The sequence below is a fragment of the Mustelus asterias genome, unplaced genomic scaffold (genome assembly GCF_964213995.1).
Source record: "Mustelus asterias unplaced genomic scaffold, sMusAst1.hap1.1 HAP1_SCAFFOLD_1281, whole genome shotgun sequence".
NCBI lineage: Eukaryota > Metazoa > Chordata > Chondrichthyes > Carcharhiniformes > Triakidae > Mustelus > Mustelus asterias.
This window is the reverse complement of record NW_027591226.1, coordinates 50,001-69,488: the sequence shown is the minus strand read 5'-3', so window position 1 is coordinate 69,488 and position 19,488 is coordinate 50,001. Positions and strand designations below refer to the sequence as shown.

General features: G+C 55.4%; 1 protein-coding gene across 1 annotated transcript in view; it reads left to right on the top strand.

The window, feature by feature from the left end:
* Nucleotides 1–19,488, top strand: part of LOC144488081 (uncharacterized) — a 58,023-nt gene that overhangs the window by 30,815 nt on the left and 7,720 nt on the right. The window contains exons 6-9 of the mRNA XM_078206107.1: nt 1,905–1,998; nt 10,436–10,499; nt 12,374–12,498; nt 19,336–19,488. The exon at nt 19,336–19,488 is cut by the window's right edge and continues 68 nt beyond it. Coding sequence (XP_078062233.1) covers nt 1,905–1,998; nt 10,436–10,499; nt 12,374–12,498; nt 19,336–19,488 — 436 coding nt within the window. The remainder of the gene's footprint in view (nt 1–1,904; nt 1,999–10,435; nt 10,500–12,373; nt 12,499–19,335) is intronic.

Below are 19,488 nucleotides of genomic sequence, written 5' to 3'. Positions count from 1 at the left end.
GAGTAAAGCTCCCTCTACACTGTCCCCCATCAAACACTCCCAGGACAGGTACAGCACGGGGTTAGATACAGAGTAAAGCTCTCTCTGCACTGTCCCCATCAAACACTCCCAGGACAGGTACAGCACGGGGTTAGATACAGAGTAAAGCTCCCTCTACACTGTCCCCATCAAACACTGTAAGATGTTTAACAACACCAGGTTAAAGTCCAACAGGTTTATTTGGTAGCAAAAGCCACACAAGCTTTCGAGCCTCGAAAGCTTGTGTGGCTTTTGCTACCAAATAAACCTGTTGGACTTTAACCTGGTGTTGTTAAACTTCTTACTGTGTTTACCCCAGTCCAACGCCGGCATCTCCACATCATGCCCATCAAACACTCCCAGGACAGGTACAGCACGGGGTTAGATACAGAGTAAAGCTCCCTCGACACTGTCCCCCATCAAACACTCCCAGGACAGGTACAGCACGGGGTTAGATACAGAGTAAAGCTCCCTCGACACTGTCCCCATCAAACACTCCCAGGACAGGTACAGCACGGGGTTAGATACAGAGTAAAGCTCCCTCTACACTGTCCCCATCAAACACACCCAGGACAGGTACAGCACGGGATAAGATACAGAGTAAAGCTCCCTCTACACTGTCCCCATCAAACACTCCCAGGACAGGTACAGCACGGGGTTAGATACAGAGTAAAGCTCCCTCTTCACTGTCCCCATCAAACACTCCCAGGACAGGTACAGCACGGGGTTAGATACAGAGTAAAGCTCCCTCTACACTGTCCCCCATCAAACACTCCCAGGACAGGTACAGCACGGGGTTAGATACAGAGTAAAGCTCCCTCTGCACTGTCCCCATCAAACACTCCCAGGACAGGTACAGCACGGGGTTCAATACAGAGTAAAGCTCCCTCGACACTGTCCCCATCAAACACTCTCAGGACAGGTACAGCACGGGGTTAGATACAGAGTAAAGCTCCCTCTACACTGTCCCCATCAAACACTCCCAGGACAGGTACAGCACGGGGTTAGATACAGAGTAAAGCTCCCTCTACACTGTCCCCATCAAACACTCCCAGGACAGGTACAGCACGGGGTTAGATACAGAGTAAAGCTCCCTCTACACTGTCCCCATCAAACACTCCCAGGACAGGTACAGCACGGGGTTAGATACAGAGTAAAGCTCCCTCTACACTGTCCCCCATCAAACACTCCCAGGACAGGGACAGCACGGGGTTAGATACAGAGTAAAGCTCCCTCTACACTGTCCCCATCAAACACTCCCAGGACAGATACAGCATGGGTTAGATACAGAGTAACGCTCCCTCTACACTGTCCCCATCAAACAGTCCCAGGACAGGTACAGCACGGGGTTAGATACAGAGTAAAGCTCCCTCTACACTGTCCCCATCAAACACTCCCAGGACAGGTACAGGACGGGGTTAGATACAGAGTAAAGCTCCCTCTACACTGTCCCCATCAAACACTCCCAGGACAGGTACAGCACGGGGTTAGATACAGAGTAAAGCTCCCTCTACACTGTCCCCATCATGCACTCCCAGGACAGGTACAGCACGGGGTTAGATACAGAGTAAAGCTCCCTCTACACTGCCCCCATCAAACACTCCCAGGACAGGTACAGCACAGGGTTAGATACAGAGTAAAGCTCCCTCTACACTGTCCCCCATCAAACACTCCCAGGACAGGTACAGCACGGGGTTAGATACAGAGTAAAGCTCCCTCCGCACTGTCCCCCATCAAACACTCCCAGGACAGGTACAGCACGGGGATAGATACAGAGTAAAGCTCCCTCTACACTGTCCCCCATCAAACACTCCCAGGACAGGTACAGCACGGGGTTAGATACAGAGAGTACGAGCTGTTGTTTCTAATTGTTTATTGGTGTGTAGATTGCGTACTATGGACCATCATCTGAAATTCTGGAATTCTTTGCCTCCGTTGGCCTCCACTGCACTCCTCACTACAACCCTGCTGACTTTATTTGTGAGTATGTCATTGTTGTGACTCGTCCTGACTTGTTTCCAGGTGTTCACACCCAGATAGAATTCCCACACCTGCCTGAGCAATCACAACTCTCTCCAAAAAAACACACACACTTCATTTGCCTGGAATGTGCATTGCTAAAGGGTGGAACAGCCCCTTCTCCAGCCTGTTACACAGGAACAGGAGGAGGCCATTCAGCCCCTTCTCCAGCCTGTTACACAGGAACAGGAGGAGGCCCCATTCAGCCCCTTCTCCAGCCTGTTACACAGGAACAGGAGGAGGCCCCATTCAGCCCCTTCTCCAGCCTGTTACACAGGAACAGGAGGCCCCATTCAGCCCCTTCTCCAGCCTGTTACACAGGAACAGGAGGAGGTCCCATTCAGCCCCTTCTCCAGCCTGTTACACAGGAACAGGAGGAGGCCCCATTCAGCCCCTTCTCCAGCCTGTTACACAGGAACAGGAGGAGGCCCCATTCAGCCCCTTCTCCAGCCTGTTACACAGGAACAGGAGGAGGCCCCATTCAGCCCCTTCTCCAGCCTGTTACACAGGAACAGGAGGAGGCCATTCAGCCCCTTCTCCAGCCTGTTACACAGGAACAGCAGGCCCCATTCAGCCCCTTCTCCAGCCTGTTACACAGGAACAGGAGGAGGCCCCATTCAGCCCCTTCTCCAGCCTGTTACACAGGAACAGGAGGAGGCCCCATTCAGCCCCTTCTCCAGCCTGTTACACAGGAACAGGAGGAGGCCATTCAGCCCCTTCTCCAGCCTGTTACACAGGAACAGGAGGAGGCCCCATTCAGCCCCTTCTCCAGCCTGTTACACAGGAACAGGAGGAGGCTCCAGCCCCTCAAAGCTATTCCACCATTCATGTTCTGATCTGTGTTCTAACTCCGTTTACCCGCCTTCTCCCCGTGTCCCTGGGTACCTTTTGGATCAGAAAACCCCCTCACTCTGAGGTGGAACATTAACAACCGATCCAGCTTCCATTGCTGTCTGTGGGAGAGAGTTTCCAAACTGCTCCCTCCCTTTGTGTGGAGATGTTTTCCCAACTTCCCTTCGGGAAGGACTGCCTCCGATTTTCAGACTCTGTCTCTGGAGGAAGTAAACACAGGGTGAGGGAGACAAATGGATATAAAGTTGGCTTCTTGACAGAATGTGGAGATGCCGGCGTTGGACTGGGGTAAACACAGTAAGAGTCTTAACAACACCAGGTTAAAGTCCAACAGGTTTACTTGGTAGCAAATACCATTAGTTTCGGAGCGCTAATGGTATTTGCTACCAAGTAAACCTGTTGGACTTTAACCTGGTGTTGTTAAGACTCTTACTGTGTTTACCCCAGTCCAACGCCGGCATCTCCACATCTGGAGGAGGTTACAGAGATAGGGAGGGGTGTAGGGGCTGGAGGGGGTTACAGAGATAGGGAGGGGTGTAGGGGCTGGAGGGGGTTACAGAGATAGGGAGGGGTGTAGGGGCTGGAGGAGGTTACAGAGATAGGGAGGGTTGTAGAGGGCTGGAGGAAGTTACAGAGATAGGGAGGGATGTAGGGGCTGGAGGATGTTACAGAGATAGGGAGGGGTGTAGGGGCTGGAGGATGTTACAGAGATAGGGAGAGGTGTAGGGGCTGGAGGATGTTACAGAGATAGGGAGGGGTGTAGGGGCTGGAGGGGGTTACAGAGATAGGGAGGGGTGTAGGGGCTGGAGGAGGTTACAGAGATAGGGAGGGTTGTAGAGGGCTGGAGGAAGTTACAGAGATAGTGAGGGATGTAGGGGCTGGAGGATGTTACAGAGATAGGGAGGAGTGTAGGGGCTGGAGGATGTTACAGAGATAGGGAGAGGAATAGGGGCTGGAGGATGTTACAGAGATAGGGAGGGGTGTAGGGGCTGGAGGAGGTTACAGAAATAGGGAGGGGTGTAGGTGCTGGAGGAGGTTACAGAGATAGGGAGGGTTGTAGAGGGCTGGAGGAGGTTACAGAGATAGGGAGGGGTGTATGAGGCTACAGAGATAGGGAGGGGTGTAGGGGCTAGAGGATGTTACAGAGATAGGGAGGGGTGTAGGGGCTGGAGGTGGTTACAGAGATAGGGAGGGGTGTAGAGGGCTGGAGGTGGTTACAGAAATAGGGAGGGGTGTAGGTGCTGGAGGAGGTTACAGAGATAGGGAGGGTTGTAGAGGGCTGGAGGAAGTTACAGAGATAGGGAGGGATGTAGGGGCTGGAGGATGTTACAGAGATAGGGAGGGGTGTAGGGGCTGGAGGATGTTACAGAGATAGGGAGAGGTGTAGGGGCTGGAGGATGTTACAGAGATAGGGAGGGGTGTAGGGGCTGGAGGGGGTTACAGAGATAGGGAGGGGTGTAGGGGCTGGAGGAGGTTACAGAGATAGGGAGGGTTGTAGAGGTCTGGAGGAAGTTACAGAGATAGTGAGGGATGTAGGGGCTGGAGGATGTTACAGAGATAGGGAGGAGTGTAGGGGCTGGAGGATGTTACAGAGATAGGGAGAGGAATAGGGGCTGGAGGATGTTACAGAGATAGGGAGGGGTGTAGGGGCTGGAGGAGGTTACAGAAATAGGGAGGGGTGTAGGTGCTGGAGGAGGTTACAGAGATAGGGAGGGTTGTAGAGGGCTGGAGGAGGTTACAGAGATAGGGAGGGGTGTATGAGGCTACAGAGATAGGGAGGGGTGTAGGGGCTAGAGGATGTTACAGAGATAGGGAGGGGTGTAGGGGCTGGAGGTGGTTACAGAGATAGGGAGGGGTGTAGAGGGCTGGAGGTGGTTACAGAAATAGGGAGGGGTGTAGGTGCTGGAGGAGGTTACAGAGATAGGGAGGGTTGTAGAGGGCTGGAGGAGGTTACAGAGATAGGGAGGGATGTAGGGGCTGGAGGATGTTACAGAGATAGGGAGGGGTGTAGGGGCTGGAGGATGTTACAGAGATAGGGAGAGGTGTAGGGGCTGGAGGATGTTACAGAGATAGGGAGGGGTGTAGGGGCTGGAGGTGGTTACAGAAATAGGGAGGGGTGTAGGTGCTGGAGGAGGTTACAGAGATAGGGAGGGTTGTAGAGGGCTGGAGGAGGTTACAGAGATAGGGAGGGGTGTATGAGGCTACAGAGATAGGGAGGGGTGTAGGGGCTGGAGGATGTTACAGAGATAGGGAGGGGTGTAGGGGCTGGAGGTGGTTACAGAAATAGGGAGGGGTGTAGGGGCTGGAGGAGGTTACAGAGATAGGGAGGGGTGTAGAGGGCTGGAGGAGGTTACAGAGATAGGGAGGGGTGTAGGGGCTGGAGGAGGTTACAGAGATAGGGAGGGTTGTAGAGGGCTGGAGGAGGTTACAGAGATAGGGAGGGGTGTAGGGGCTGGAGGTGGTTACAGAAATAGGGAGGGGTGTAGAGGGCTGGAGGAGGTTACAGAGATAGGGAGGGGTGTAGGGGCTGGAGGAGGTTACAGAGATAGGGAGGGTTGTAGAGGGCTGGAGGAGGTTACAGAGATAGGGAGGGGTGTAGGGGCTGGAGGTGGTTACAGAAATAGGGAGGGGTGTAGGGGCTGGAGGAGGTTACAGAGATAGGGAGGGGTGTAGAGGGCTGGAGGAGGTTACAGAGATAGGGAGGGGTGTAGGGGCTGGAGGAGGTTACAGAGATAGGGAGGGTTGTAGAGGGCTGGAGGAGGTTACAGAGATAGGGAGGGATGTAGGGGCTGGAGGATGTTACAGAGATAGGGAGGGGTGTAGGGGCTGGAGGATGTTACAGAGATAGGGAGAGGTGTAGGGGCTGGAGGATGTTACAGAGATAGGGAGGGGTGTAGGGGCTGGAGGTGGTTACAGAAATAGGGAGGGGTGTAGGTGCTATAGGAGGTTACAGAGATAGGGAGGGTTGTAGAGGGCTGGAGGAGGTTACAGAGATAGGGAGGGGTGTATGAGGCTACAGAGATAGGGAGGGGTGTAGGGGCTGGAGGATGTTACAGAGATAGGGAGGGGTGTAGGGGCTGGAGGTGGTTACAGAAATAGGGAGGGGTGTAGGGGCTGGAGGAGGTTACAGAGATAGGGAGGGGTGTAGAGGGCTGGAGGAGGTTACAGAGATAGGGAGGGGTGTAGGGGCTGGAGGAGGTTACAGAGATAGGGAGGGTTGTAGAGGGCTGGAGGAGGTTACAGAGATAGGGAGGGTTGTAGGGGCTGGAGGATGTTACAGAGATAGGGAGGGGTGTAGGGGCTGGAGGATGTTACAGAGATAGGGAGAGGTGTAGGGGCTGGAGGATGTTACAGAGATAGGGAGGGGTGTAGGGGCTGGAGGTGGTTACAGAAATAGGGAGGGGTGTAGGTGCTGGAGGAGGTTACAGAGATAGGGAGGGTTGTAGAGGGCTGGAGGAGGTTACAGAGATAGGGAGTGGTGTATGAGGCTACAGAGATAGGGAGGGGTGTAGGGGCTGGAGGATGTTACAGAGATAGGGAGGGGTGTAGGGGCTGGAGGTGGTTACAGAAATAGGGAGGGGTGTAGGGGCTGGAGGCGGTTACAGAGATAGGGAGGGGTGTAGGGGCTGGAGGAGGTTACAGAGATAAGGAGGGTTGCAGGGGCTGGAGGAGGTTACAGAGATAGGGAGGGGTGTATGAGGCTACAGAGATAGGGAGGGGTGTAGGGGCTGGAGAAGGTTTACAGAGATAGGGAGGGGTGTCGGGGCTGGAGGGGGTTACACAGATAGGGAGGAGTGTAGGGGCTGGAGGAGGTTACAGAGATAGGGAGGTGTGTAGGGGCTGGAGGTGGTTACAGAGATAGGGAGGGGTGTAGGGGCTGGAGGAGGTTACGGGGAGAGGGTGGGGGTATAGGGGCTGGAGGAGGTTATGGGGAGAGGAAGGGGTGTAGGGGCTGGAGGAGGTTATGGGGAGAGGAAGAAGTGTAGGGGCTGGAGGAGGTTAGCGGGAGGGGGTGGGGGTGTAGGGGCTGGAGGAGGTTACGGGGAGAGGGTGGGGGTGTAGGGGCTGGAGGAGGTTATGGGGAGAGGAAGAAGTGTAGGGGCTGGAGGAGGTTACAGAGATAGGGAGGGTGTCGGGGCTGGAGGGGGTTACAGAGATAGGGAGGGGTGTAGGGGCTGGAGGAAGTTACAGAGATAGGGAGGGGTGTAGGGGCTGGAGGAGGTTACGGGGAGAGGGTGGGGGTGAAGGGGCTGGAGGAGGTTATGGGGAGAGGAAGGGGTGTAGGGGCTGGAGGAGGTTACCGGGAGGGGGTGGGGGTGTAGGGGCTGAAGGAGGTTACGGGGAGAGGGTGGGGGTGTAGGGGCTGGAGGAGGTAACGGGGAGGGGGTGGGGGTGTAGGGGCTGGAGGAGGTTACGGGGAGAGGGTGGGGGTGTAGGGGCTGGAGGAGGTTACGGGGAGAGGGTGAGGGTGTGGGTGCTGAGTGAGGGTTGGGGTGTGGGTGCTGAGTGAGGGGTTGGGGTGTGGGTGCTGTGTGAGGGGTGGGGGTGTGGGTGCTGAGTGAGGGGTTGGGGTGTGGGTGCTGAGTGAGGGGTGGGGGTGCTGAGTGAGGGGTTGGGGTGTGGGTGCTGAGTGAGGGGTGGGGGTGTGGGTGCTGAGTGAGGGGTGGGGGTGTGGGTGCTGAGTGAGGGGTTGGGGTGTGGGTGCTGAGTGAGGGGTGGGGGTGTGGGTGCTGAGTGAGGGGTGGGGGTGTGGGTGCTGAGTGAGGGGTGGGTGCTGAGTGAGGGGTGGGGTGTGGGTGCTGAGTGAGGGGTGGGGGTGCTGAGTGAGGGGTGGGGGTGTGGGTGCTGAGTGAGGGGTGTGGGTGCTGAGTGAGGGGTGGGGGTGTGGGTGCTGAGTGAGGGGTGGGGTGTGGGTGCTGAGTGAGGGGTGTGGGTGCTGAGTGAGGGGTGTGGGTGCTGAGTGAGGGGTGTGGGTGCTGAGTGAGGGGTGTGGGTGCTGAGTGAGGGGTTGGGGTGGGGGTGCTGAGTGAGGGGTTGTGGTGTGGGTGCTGAGTGAGGGGTGGGGGTGTGGGTGCTGAGTGAGGGGTTGTGGGTGGTGAGTGAGGGTTGTGGGTGCTGAGTGAGGGGTTGGGGTGTGGGTGCTGAGTGAGGGGTTGTGGTGTGGGTGCTGAGTGAGGGGTTGGGGTGTGGGTGCTGAGTGAGGGGTGGGGGTGCTGAGTGAGGGGTTGGGGTGTGGGTGCTGAGTGAGGGGTTGTGGTGTGGGTGCTGAGTGAGGGGTTGGGGTGTGGGTGCTGAGTGAGGGGTTGGGGTGTGGGTGCTGAGTGAGGGGTGGGGGTGTGGGTGCTTAGTGAGGGGTGGGGGTGCTGAGTGAGGGGTGGGGGTGCTGAGTGAGGGGTGGGGGTGCTGAGTGAGGGGTGTGGGTGCTGAGTGAGGGGTGGGGGTGCTGAGTGAGGGGTGGGGGTGCTGAGTGAGGGGTGTGGGTGCTGAGTGAGGGGTGTGGGTGCTGAGTGAGGGGTTGGGGTGTGGGTGCTGAGTGAGGGGTGGGGGTGCTGAGTGAGGGGTGTGGGTGCTGAGTGAGGGGTGGGGGTGCTGAGTGAGGGGTGTGGGTGCTGAGTGAGGGGTGTGGGTGCTGAGTGAGGGGTGTGGGTGCTGAGTGAGGGGTGTGGGTGCTGAGTGAGGGGTGTGGGTGCTGAGTGAGGGGTGGGGGTGCTGAGTGAGGGGTGTGGGTGTGGGTGCTGAGTGAGGGGTGGGTGCTGAGTGAGGGGTGTGGGTGCTGAGTGAGGGGTGGGGGTGCTGAGTGAGGGGTGGGGGTGTGGGTGCTGAGTGAGGGGTGTGGGTGCTGAGTGAGGGGTGTGGGTGCTGAGTGAGGGGTTGGGGTGTGGGTGCTGAGTGAGGGGTGGGGGTGCTGAGTGAGGGGTGGGGGTGCTGAGTGAGGGGTGGGGGTGTGGTTGCTGAGTGAGGGGTGGGGGTGCTGAGTGAGGGGTGGGGGTGTGGGTGCTGAGTGAGGGGTTGGGGTGTGGGTGCTGAGTGAGGGGTGTGGGTGCTGAGTGAGGGGTGGGGGTGCTGAGTGAGGGGTGGGGGTGCTGAGTGAGGGGTGTGGGTGCTGAGTGAGGGGCGGGGGTGCTGAGTGAGGGGTGTGGGTGCTGAGGGAGGGGTGTGGGTGCTGAGTGAGGGGTGGGGGTGCTGAATGAGGAGTGGGGGTGCTGAGTGAGGGGTGGGGGTGCTGAGTGAGGGGTGGGGGTGCTGAGTGAGGGGTGGGGGTGCTGAGTGAGGGGTGGGGGTGGGGGTGCTGAGTGAGGGGTGGGGGTGGGGGTGCTGAGTGAGGGGTGTGGCTGCTGAGTGAGGGGTGGGGGTGCTGAGTGAGGGGTGGGGGTGCTGAGTGAGGGGTGTGGGTGCTGAGTGAGGGGTGTGGGTGCTGAGTGAGGGGTGGGGGTGTGGGTGCTGAGTGAGGGGTGTGGGTGCTGAGTGAGGGGTGTGGGTGCTGAGTGAGGGGTGGGGGTGTGGGTGCTGAGTGAGGGGTGTGGGTGCTGAGTGAGGGGTGTGGGTGCTGAGTGAGGGGTGTGGGTGCTGAGAGAGGTGTGTGGGTGCTGAGTGAGGGGTGTGGGTGCTGAGTGAGGGGTGTGGGTGCTGAGTGAGGGGTGGGGGTGCTGAGTGAGGGGTGGGGGTGCTGAGTGAGGGGTGGGGGTGCTGAGTGAGGGGTGGGGGTGCTGAGTGAGGGGTGTGGGTGCTGAGTGAGGGGTGTGGGTGCTGAGTGAGGGGTGTGGGTGCTGAGTGAGGGGTGTGGGTGCTGAGTGAGGGGTGGGGGTGCTGAGTGAGGGGTGGGGGTGCTGAGTGAGGGGTGGGGGTGCTGAGTGAGGGGTGGGGGTGCTGCGTGAGGTGTGTGGGTGCTGAGGGAGGGGTGTGGGTGCTGAGTGAGGGGTGGGGGTGCTGAGTGAGGGGTGGGGGTGCTGAGTGAGGGGTGTGGGTGCTGAGTGAGGGGTTGGGGTGTGGGTGCTGAGTGAGGTGTGTGGGTGCTGAGTGAGGGGTGGGGGTGCTGAGTGAGGGGTGGGGGTGCTGCGTGAGGGGTGTGGGTGTTGAGTGAGGGGTGGGGGTGCTGAGTGAGGGGTGTGGGTGCTGAGTGAAGGGTGGGGGTGCTGAGTGAGGGGTGTGGGTGCTGAGTGAGGGGTGTGGGTGCTGAGTGAGGGGTGTGGGTGCTGAGTGAGGGGTGGGCGTGCTGAGTGAGGGGTGGGGGTGCTGAGTGAGGGGTGGGGGTGCTGAGTGAGGGGTGTGGGTGCTGAGTGAGGGGTGTGGGTGCTGAGTGAGGGTTTGGGGTGCTGAGTGAGGGGTGGGGAGCAGTTTGGAAGACGCTGGGTGGTTGTGTGGAGGGTGGGGTAGGGACAGGGTGAGGGAAGGTTAGTCTGTGGCCATTGTGCAATGTGTTAATTCAGCGTTTAGAGATGGTTCAGAGGATGGCATCAAAACGCCAGCTCCCGGAACAAACTCTGCCAACTCGGCTCCTGCAAGAGCATCCGCACTCACCACTCTCTTCCCAAATTATTTCCAACAGTGGATAAAATCAAACAATCCTCACAGGTGAGACAGAGAATCGTCACAGCAGCGAACGAGTTACGGTAAGAACAACCATTTTACTGACCCCTCACCTTCAACAGTCAACCTTTCCCGCTCCGAAACATCAGCCAACCTCTTTGGAAAGTGACTCCCACTCTCAGTAACCCTGTTTAAAGAGGGACTCTCTCCATCAGGGACCCTGTTTAAAGAGGGACTCTCTCTGTCAGGGACCCTGTTTAAAGAGGGAGTCTCTCCGTCAGGGACTCTGTTTAAAGAGGGAGTCTCTCCGTCAGGGACTCTGTTTAAAGAGGGACTCTCTCTGTCAGGGACCCTGTTTAAAGAGGGACTCTCTCCGTCAGGGACCCTGTTTAAAGAGGGAGTCTCTCCGTCAGGGACTCTGTTTAAAGAGGGAGTCTCTCCGTCAGGGACTCTGTTTAAAGAGGGAGTCTCTCCGTCAGGGATTCTGTTTAAAGAGGGAGTCTCTCCGTCAGGGACTCTGTTTAAAGAGGGAGTCTCTCCGTCAGGGACTCTGTTTAAAGAGGGAGTCTCTCCGTCAGGGACTCTGTTTAAAGAGGGAGTCTCTCCGTCAGGGACTCTGTTTAAAGAGGGAGTCTCTCCGTCAGGGACTCTGTTTACAGAGGGAGTCTCTCCGTCAGGGACTCTGTTTACAGAGGGAGTCTCTCCGTCAGGGACTCTGTTTAAAGAGGGAGTCTCTCCGTCAGGGACTCTGTTTAAAGAGGGAGTCTCTCCGTCAGGGACTCTGTTTAAAGAGGGAGTCTCTCCGTCAGGGACTCTGTTTAAAGAGGGAGTCTCTCCGTCAGGGACTCTGTTTAAAGAGGGACTCTCTCTGTCAGGGACCCTGTTTAAAGAGGGAGTCTCTCCGTCAGGGACTCTGTTTAAAGAGGGAGTCTCTCCGTCAGGGACTCTGTTTAAAGAGGAAGTCTCTCCGTCAGGGACTCTGTTTAAAGAGGGAGTCTCTCCCTCAGGGACTCTGTTTAAAGAGGGAGTCTCTCCGTCAGGGACTCTGTTTAAAGAGGGAGTCTCTCCGTCAGGGACTCTGTTTAAAGAGGGAGTCTCTCCGTCAGGGACTCTGTTTAAAGAGGGACTCTCTCCGTCAGGGACTCTGTTTAAAGAGGGAGTCTCTCCGTCAGGGACTCTGTTTAAAGAGGGACTCTCTCCGTCAGGGACTCTGTTTAAAGAGGGAGTCTCTCCGTCAGGGACTCTGTTTAAAGAGGGAGTCTCTCCGTCAGGGACTCTGGTTAAAGAGGGAGTCTCTCCGTCAGGGACTCTGTTTAAAGAGGGAGTCTCTCCGTCAGGGACTCTGTTTAAAGAGGGAGTCTCTCCGTCAGGGACTCTGTTTAAAGAGGGAGTCTCTCCGTCAGGGACTCTGTTTAAAGAGGGAGTCTCTCCGTCAGGGACTCTGTTTAAAGAGGGACTCTCTCTGTCAGGGACCCTGTTTAAAGAGGGAGTCTCTCCGTCAGGGACTCTGTTTAAAGAGGGAGTCTCTCCGTCAGGGACTCTGTTTAAAGAGGAAGTCTCTCCGTCAGGGACTCTGTTTAAAGAGGGAGTCTCTCCCTCAGGGACTCTGTTTAAAGAGGGAGTCTCTCCGTCAGGGACTCTGTTTAAAGAGGGAGTCTCTCCGTCAGGGACTCTGTTTAAAGAGGGAGTCTCTCCGTCAGGGACTCTGTTTAAAGAGGGACTCTCTCCGTCAGGGACTCTGTTTAAAGAGGGAGTCTCTCCGTCAGGGACTCTGTTTAAAGAGGGACTCTCTCCGTCAGGGACTCTGTTTAAAGAGGGAGTCTCTCCGTCAGGGACTCTGTTTAAAGAGGGAGTCTCTCCGTCAGGGACTCTGGTTAAAGAGGGAGTCTCTCCGTCAGGGACTCTGTTTAAAGAGGGAGTCTCTCTCTGTTAACTGACCTGCGTTGTTCATTCGCAGGAAAATCAGCGCGGAATCGCCACTGGACCCGGGGTTGAGCGACGAGTCTGAGGAGAAGCAACCAAACGGACTGAGTATGAAAAAGGATGTCCGCAGGAAAGTGTCCAAATACGCACTGAAGCAAGGTAACATTCCCCGGATTCACATTCCCCGGATTCACACGAGTGAAACGTAGGAGCTTTACTCTTTTTCTCACCCCGTGCTGTACCTGTCCTGGGAGTGTTTGATGGGGACAGTGTAGAGGGAGCTTTACTCTGTATCTAACCCCGTGCTGTACCTGTCCTGGGAGTGTTTGATGGGGACAGTGTAGAGGGAGCTTTACTCTGTATCTAACCCCGTGCTGTCCCTGTCATGGGAGTGTTTGATGGGGGACAGTGTAGAGGGAGCTTTACTCTGTATCTAACCCCGTGCTGTACCTGTCCTGGGAGTGTTTGATGGGGACAGTGTAGAGGGAGCTTTACTCTGTATCGAACCCCGTGCTGTACCTGTCCTGGGAGTGTTTGATGGGGACAGTGTAGAGGGAGCTTTACTCTGTATCTAACCCCGTGCTGTACCTGTCCTGGGAGTGTTTGATGGGGACAGTGTAGAGGGAGCTTTACTCTGTATCTAACCCCGTGCTGTCCCTGTCATGGGAGTGTTTGATGGGGGACAGTGTAGAGGGAGCTTTACTCTGTATCTAACCCCGTGCTGTACCTGTCCTGGGAGTGTTTGATGGGGACAGTGTAGAGGGAGCTTCACTCTGTATCTAACCCCGTGCTGTACCTGTCCTGGGAGTGTTTGATGGGGGCAGTGTAGAGGGAGCTTTACTCTGTATCTAACCCCGTGCTGTACCTGTCCTGGGAGTGTTTGATGGGGGACAGTGTAGAGGGAGCTTTACTCTGTATCTAACCCCGTGCTGTACCTGTCCTGGGAGTGTTTGATGGGGGACAGTGTAGAGGGAGCTTTACTCTGGATCTAACCCCGTGCTGTCCCTGTCCTGGGTGTGTTTGATGGGGGACAGTGTAGAGGGAGCTTTACTCTGTATCTAACCCCGTGCTGTACCTGTCCTGGGAGTGTTTGATGGGGACAGTGTAGAGGGAGCTTTACTCTGTATCTAACCCCATGCTGTACCTGTCCTGGGAGTGTTTGATGGGGACAGTGTAGAGGGAGCTTTACTCTGTATCTAACCCCGTGCTGTACCTGTCCTGGGAGTGTTTGATGGGGACAGTGTAGAGGGAGCTTTACTCTGTATCTAACCCCATGCTGTACCTGTCCTGGGAGTGTTTGATGGGGACAGTGTAGAGGGAGCTTTACTCTGTATCTAACCCCGTGCTGTACCTGTCCTGGGAGTGTTTGATGGGGACAGTGTAGAGGGAGCTTTACTCTGTATCTAACCCTGTGCTGTACCTGTCCTGGGAGTGTTTGATGGGGACAGTGTAGAGGGAACTTTACTCTGTATCTAACCCCGTGCTGTACCTGTCCTGGGAGCGTTTGATGGGGGACAGTGTAGAGAGAGCTTTACTCTGTATCTACTCCCATGCTGTACCTGTCCTGGGAGTGTTTGATGGGGGACAGTGTAGAGGGAGCTTTACTCTTTTTCTCACCCCGTGCTGTACCTGTCCTGGGAGTGTTTGATGGGGACAGTGTAGAGGGAGCTTTACTCTGTATCTAACCCCGTGCTGTACCTGTCCTGGGAGTGTTTGATGGGGACAGTGTAGAGGGAGCTTTACTCTGTATCTAACCCCGTGCTGTACCTGTCCTGGGAGTGTTTGATGGGGGCAGTGTAGAGGGAGCTTTACTCTGTATCTAACCCCGTGCTGTACCTGTCCTGGGAGTGTTTGATGGGGGACAGTGTAGAGGGAGCTTTACTCTGTATCTAACCCCGTGCTGTACCTGTCCTGGGAGTGTTTGATGGGGACAGTGTAGAGGGAGCTTTACTCTGTATCTAACCCCGTGCTGTCCCTGTCATGGGAGTGTTTGATGGGGGACAGTGTAGAGGGAGCTTTACTCTGTATCTAACCCCGTGCTGTCCCTGTCCTGGGTGTGTTTGATGGGGGACAGTGTAGAGGGAGCTTTACTCTGTATCTAACCCCGTGCTGTACCTGTCCTGGGAGTGTTTGATGGGGACAGTGTAGAGGGAGCTTTACTCTGTATCTAACCCCATGCTGTACCTGTCCTGGGAGTGTTTGATGGGGACAGTGTAGAGGGAGCTTTACTCTGTATCTAACCCCGTGCTGTACCTGTCCTGGGAGTGTTTGATGGGGACAGTGTAGAGGGAGCTTTACTCTGTATCTAACCCCATGCTGTACCTGTCCTGGGAGTGTTTGATGGGGACAGTGTAGAGGGAGCTTTACTCTGTATCTAACCCCGTGCTGTACCTGTCCTGGGAGTGTTTGATGGGGACAGTGTAGAGGGAGCTTTACTCTGTATCTAACCCTGTGCTGTACCTGTCCTGGGAGTGTTTGATGGGGGACAGTGTAGAGGGAACTTTACTCTGTATCTAACCCTGTGCTGTACCTGTCCTGGGAGTGTTTGATGGGGACAGTGTAGAGGGAACTTTACTCTGTATCTAACCCCGTGCTGTACCTGTCCTGGGAGCGTTTGATGGGGGACAGTGTAGAGAGAGCTTTACTCTGTATCTACTCCCATGCTGTACCTGTCCTGGGAGTGTTTGATGGGGGACAGTGTAGAGGGAGCTTTACTCTTTTTCTCACCCCGTGCTGTACCTGTCCTGGGAGTGTTTGATGGGGACAGTGTAGAGGGAGCTTTACTCTTTTTCTCACCCCGTGCTGTACCTGTCCTGGGAGTGATTGATGGGGACAGTGTAGAGGGAGCTTTACTCTGTATCTAACCCCGTGCTGTACCTGTCCTGGGAGTGTTTGATGGGAGGACAGTGTAGAGGGAGCTTTACTCTGTCTCTAACGCCGTGCTGTACCTGTCCTGGGAGCGTTTGATGGGGGACAGTGTAGAGGGAGCTTTACTCTGTATCTAACCCCGTGCTGTACCTGTCCTGGGAGTGTTTGATGGGGGGACAGTGTAGAGGGAGTTTTACTCTGTATCTAACCCCGTGCTGTACCTGTCCTGGGAGTGTTTGATGGGGACAGTGTAGAGGGAGCTTTACTCTGTATCTAACCCCGTGCTGTACCTGTCCTGGGAGTGTTTGATGGGGACAGTGTAGAGGGAGCTTTACTCTGTATCGAACCCCGTGCTGTACCTGTCCTGGAAGTGTTTGATGGGGACAGTGTAGAGGGAGCTTTACTCTGTATCTAACCCCGTGCTGTACCTGTCCTGGGAGTGTTTGATGGGGGACAGTGTAGAGGGAGCTTCACTCTTTATCTAACCCCGAGCTGTCCCTGTCCTGGGTGTGTTTGATGGGGGACAGTGTAGAGGGAGCTTTACTCTGTATCTAACCCCGTGCTGTCCCTGTCCTGGGTGTGTTTGTTGGGGGACAGTGTCGAGGGAGCTTTACTCTGTATCTAACCCCGTGCTGTCCCTGTATTGGGTGTGTTTGATGGGGGACAGTGTAGAGGGAGCTTTACACTGTATCTAACCCCGTGCTGTACCTGTCCTGGGAGTGTTTGATGGGGACAGTGTAGAGGGAGCTTTACTCTGTATCTAACCCCATGCTGTACCTGTCCTGGGAGTGTTTGATGGGGACAGTGCAGAGGGAGCTTTACTCTGTATCTAACCCCGTGCTGTACCTGTCCTGGGAGTGTTTGATGGGGACAGTGTAGAGGGAGCTTTACTCTGTATCTAACCCTGTGCTGTACCTGTCCTGGGAGTGTTTGATGGGGGACAGTGTAGAGGGAACTTTACTCTGTATCTAACCCTGTGCTGTACCTGTCCTGGGAGTGTTTGATGGGGACAGTGTAGAGGGAACTTTACTCTGTATCTAACCCCGTGCTGTCCCTGTCCTGGGTGTGTTTGATGGGGGACAGTGTAGAGGGAGCTTTACTCTGTATCTAACCCCGTGCTGTACCTGTCCTGGGAGTGTTTGATGGGGACAGTGTAGAGGGAGCTTTACTCTGTATCTAACCCCATGCTGTACCTGTCCTGGGAGTGTTTGATGGGGACAGTGTAGAGGGAGCTTTACTCTGTATCTAACCCCGTGCTGTACCTGTCCTGGGAGTGTTTGATGGGGACAGTGTAGAGGGAGCTTTACTCTGTATCTAACCCCATGCAGTACCTGTCCTGGGAGTGTTTGATGGGGACAGTGTAGAGGGAGCTTTACTCTGTATCTAACCCCGTGCTGTACCTGTCCTGGGAGTGTTTGATGGGGACAGTGTAGAGGGAGCTTTACTCTGTATCTAACCCTGTGCTGTACCTGTCCTGGGAGTGTTTGATGGGGGACAGTGTAGAGGGAACTTTACTCTGTATCTAACCCTGTGCTGTACCTGTCCTGGGAGTGTTTGATGGGGACAGTGTAGAGGGAACTTTACTCTGTATCTAACCCCGTGCTGTACCTGTCCTGGGAGTGTTTGATGGGGACAGTGTAGAGGGAGCTTTACTCTGTATCGAACCCCGTGCTGTACCTGTCCTGGAAGTGTTTGATGGGGACAGTGTAGAGGGAGCTTTACTCTGTATCTAACCCCGTGCTGTACCTGTCCTGGGAGTGTTTGATGGGGACAGTGTAGAGGGAGCTTTACTCTGTATCTAACCCCGTGCTGTACCTGTCCTGGGAGTGTTTGATGGGGGACAGTGTAGAGGGAGCTTCACTCTGTATCTAACCCCGAGCTGTCCCTGTCCTGGGTGTGTTTGATGGGGGACAGTGTAGAGGGAGCTTTACTCTGTATCTAACCCCGTGCTGTCCCTGTCCTGGGTGTGTTTGTTGGGGGACAGTGTAGAGGGAGCTTTACTCTGTATCTAACCCCGTGCTGTACCTGTCCTGGGTGTGTTTGATGGGGGACAGTGTAGAGGGAGCTTTACTCTGTATCTAACCCCGTGCTGTACCTGTCCTGGGAGTGTTTGATGGGGACAGTGTAGAGGGAGCTTTACTCTGTATCTAACCCTGTGCTGTACCTGTCCTGGGAGTGTTTGATGGGGGACAATGTAGTGGGAACTTTACTCTGTATCTAACCCTGTGCTGTACCTGTCCTGGGAGTGTTTGATGGGGACAGTGTAGAGGGAACTTTACTCTGTATCTAACCCCGTGCAGTACCTGTCCTGGGAGCGTTTGATGGGGGACAGTGTAGAGGGAGCTTTACTCTGTATCTAACCCCGTGCTGTACCTGTCCTGGGAGTGTTTGATGGGGGACAGTGTAGAGAGAGCTTTACTCTGTATCTACTCCCATGCTGTACCTGTCCTGGGAGTGTTTGATGGGGGACAGTGTAGAGGGAGCTTTACTCTGTATCTAACCCTGTGCTGTACCTGTCCTGGGAGTGTTTGATGGGGACAGTGTAGAGGGAGCTTTACTCTGTATCTAATTTGAGCAGAGTAGTTCTGGCCTGTGGGTTGACGAATGGCAGATGGAGTTTAATTTAGACAAATGCGAGGTGACTCATTTTGGAAGATTAACCCAGGGCAGGGCTTACTCAGTTAATGATAGGGCGTTGGGGAAAGTTACAGAACAAAGAGATCGAGGGGAACAGGTTCATAGCTCCTTGAAAGTGGAGTCGCAGGTGGACAGAGTGGTGAAGAAGGCATTCGACATGCCTGGTTTCATTGGTCAGAACATTGAATACAGGAGTTGGGACGTCTTGTTGAAGTTGTACAAGACATTGGTAAGGCCACACTTGGAATACTGTGTACAGTTCTGGTCACCCTATTATAGAATGGATATTATTAAACTAGAAAGAGTGCACAAAAGATTTAAGAGGATGCTACCGGGACTTGATGGATTGAGTTATAAGGAGAGGCTGGATAGACTGGGACTTTTTTCTCTGGAGCGTAGGAGGCTGAGGGGTGACCTTATAGAGGTCTATAAAATAATGAGGGGCACAGATCAGCTCGATAGTCAATATCTTTTCCCAAAGGTAGGGGAGTCAAAAACTAGAGGGCATAGGTTTAAGGTGAGAGGGGAGAGATACAAAGGGTCCAGAGGGGCAATTGTTTCACACAGAAGGTGGGGAGTGTCTGGAACAAGCTGTCAGAGGTAGTAGTAGAGGTGGGTATAATTGGCCGCTCTGTCAGAGGGTCAGTGCTGAGGGAGTGCCGCACTGTCTGAGGGTCAGTGCTGAGGGAGTGCCGCACTGTCAGAGGGTCAGTGCTGAGGGAGTGCCGCACTGTCAGAGGGTCAGTGCTGAGGGAGTGCCACACTGTCACAAGGTCAGTGCTGAGGGAGTGCCGCACTGTCACAAGGTCAGTGCTGAGGGAGTGCCGCACTGTCAGAGGGTCAGTGCTGAGGGAGTGCCGCACTGTCAGAGGGTCAGTGCTGAGGGAGTGCCGCACTGTCAGAGGGTCAGTGGTGAGGGAGTGCCGCACTGTCACAAGGTCAGTGCTGAGGGAGTGCCGCACTGTCAGAGGGTCAGTGCTGAGGGAGTGCCGCACTGTCACAAGGTCAGTGCTGAGGGAGTGCCGCACTGTCAGAGGGTCAGTGCTGAGGGAGTGCCGCACTGTCAGAGGGTCAGTGCTGAGGGAGTGCCGCACTGTCAGAGGGTCAGTGCTGAGGGAGTGCCGCACTGTCAGAGGGTCAGTGCTGAGGGAGTGCCGCACTGTCAGAGGGTCAGTGCTGAGGGAGTGCTGCACTGTCAGAGGGTCAGTGCTGAGGGAATGCCGCACTGTCAGAGGGTCAGTGCTGAGGGAGTGCCGCACTGTCAGAGGGTCAGTACTGAGGGAGTGCCGCACTGTCAGAGGGTCAGATCTGTGGTGAGGAACTTTAGATAGTTACATGGGTACGATGGGGAGAGAGGGATATGGGCCAAACGTGGGCAATTGGGACTAGCTTCGGGGTTAAAAGAAAGGGGGCGGCATGGACAGGTTGGGCCGAAGGGCCTGTTTCCATGCTGTGAACCTCTCTGAATCTGTGACTCTCTTTCCTGTTCAGGTGAGTCAGCCACGGCTTCACAAAAGGATTGGGACAGGAAGTGGCCTTCCTCCTTTTGGATGCAGTATCGCACTCTGACCTCCCGGAACTTCAAGCAGCAACGAGCGGTGATCCTGTCCTGGCTGAACCTTGCCCAGACGCTGATCATGGCCA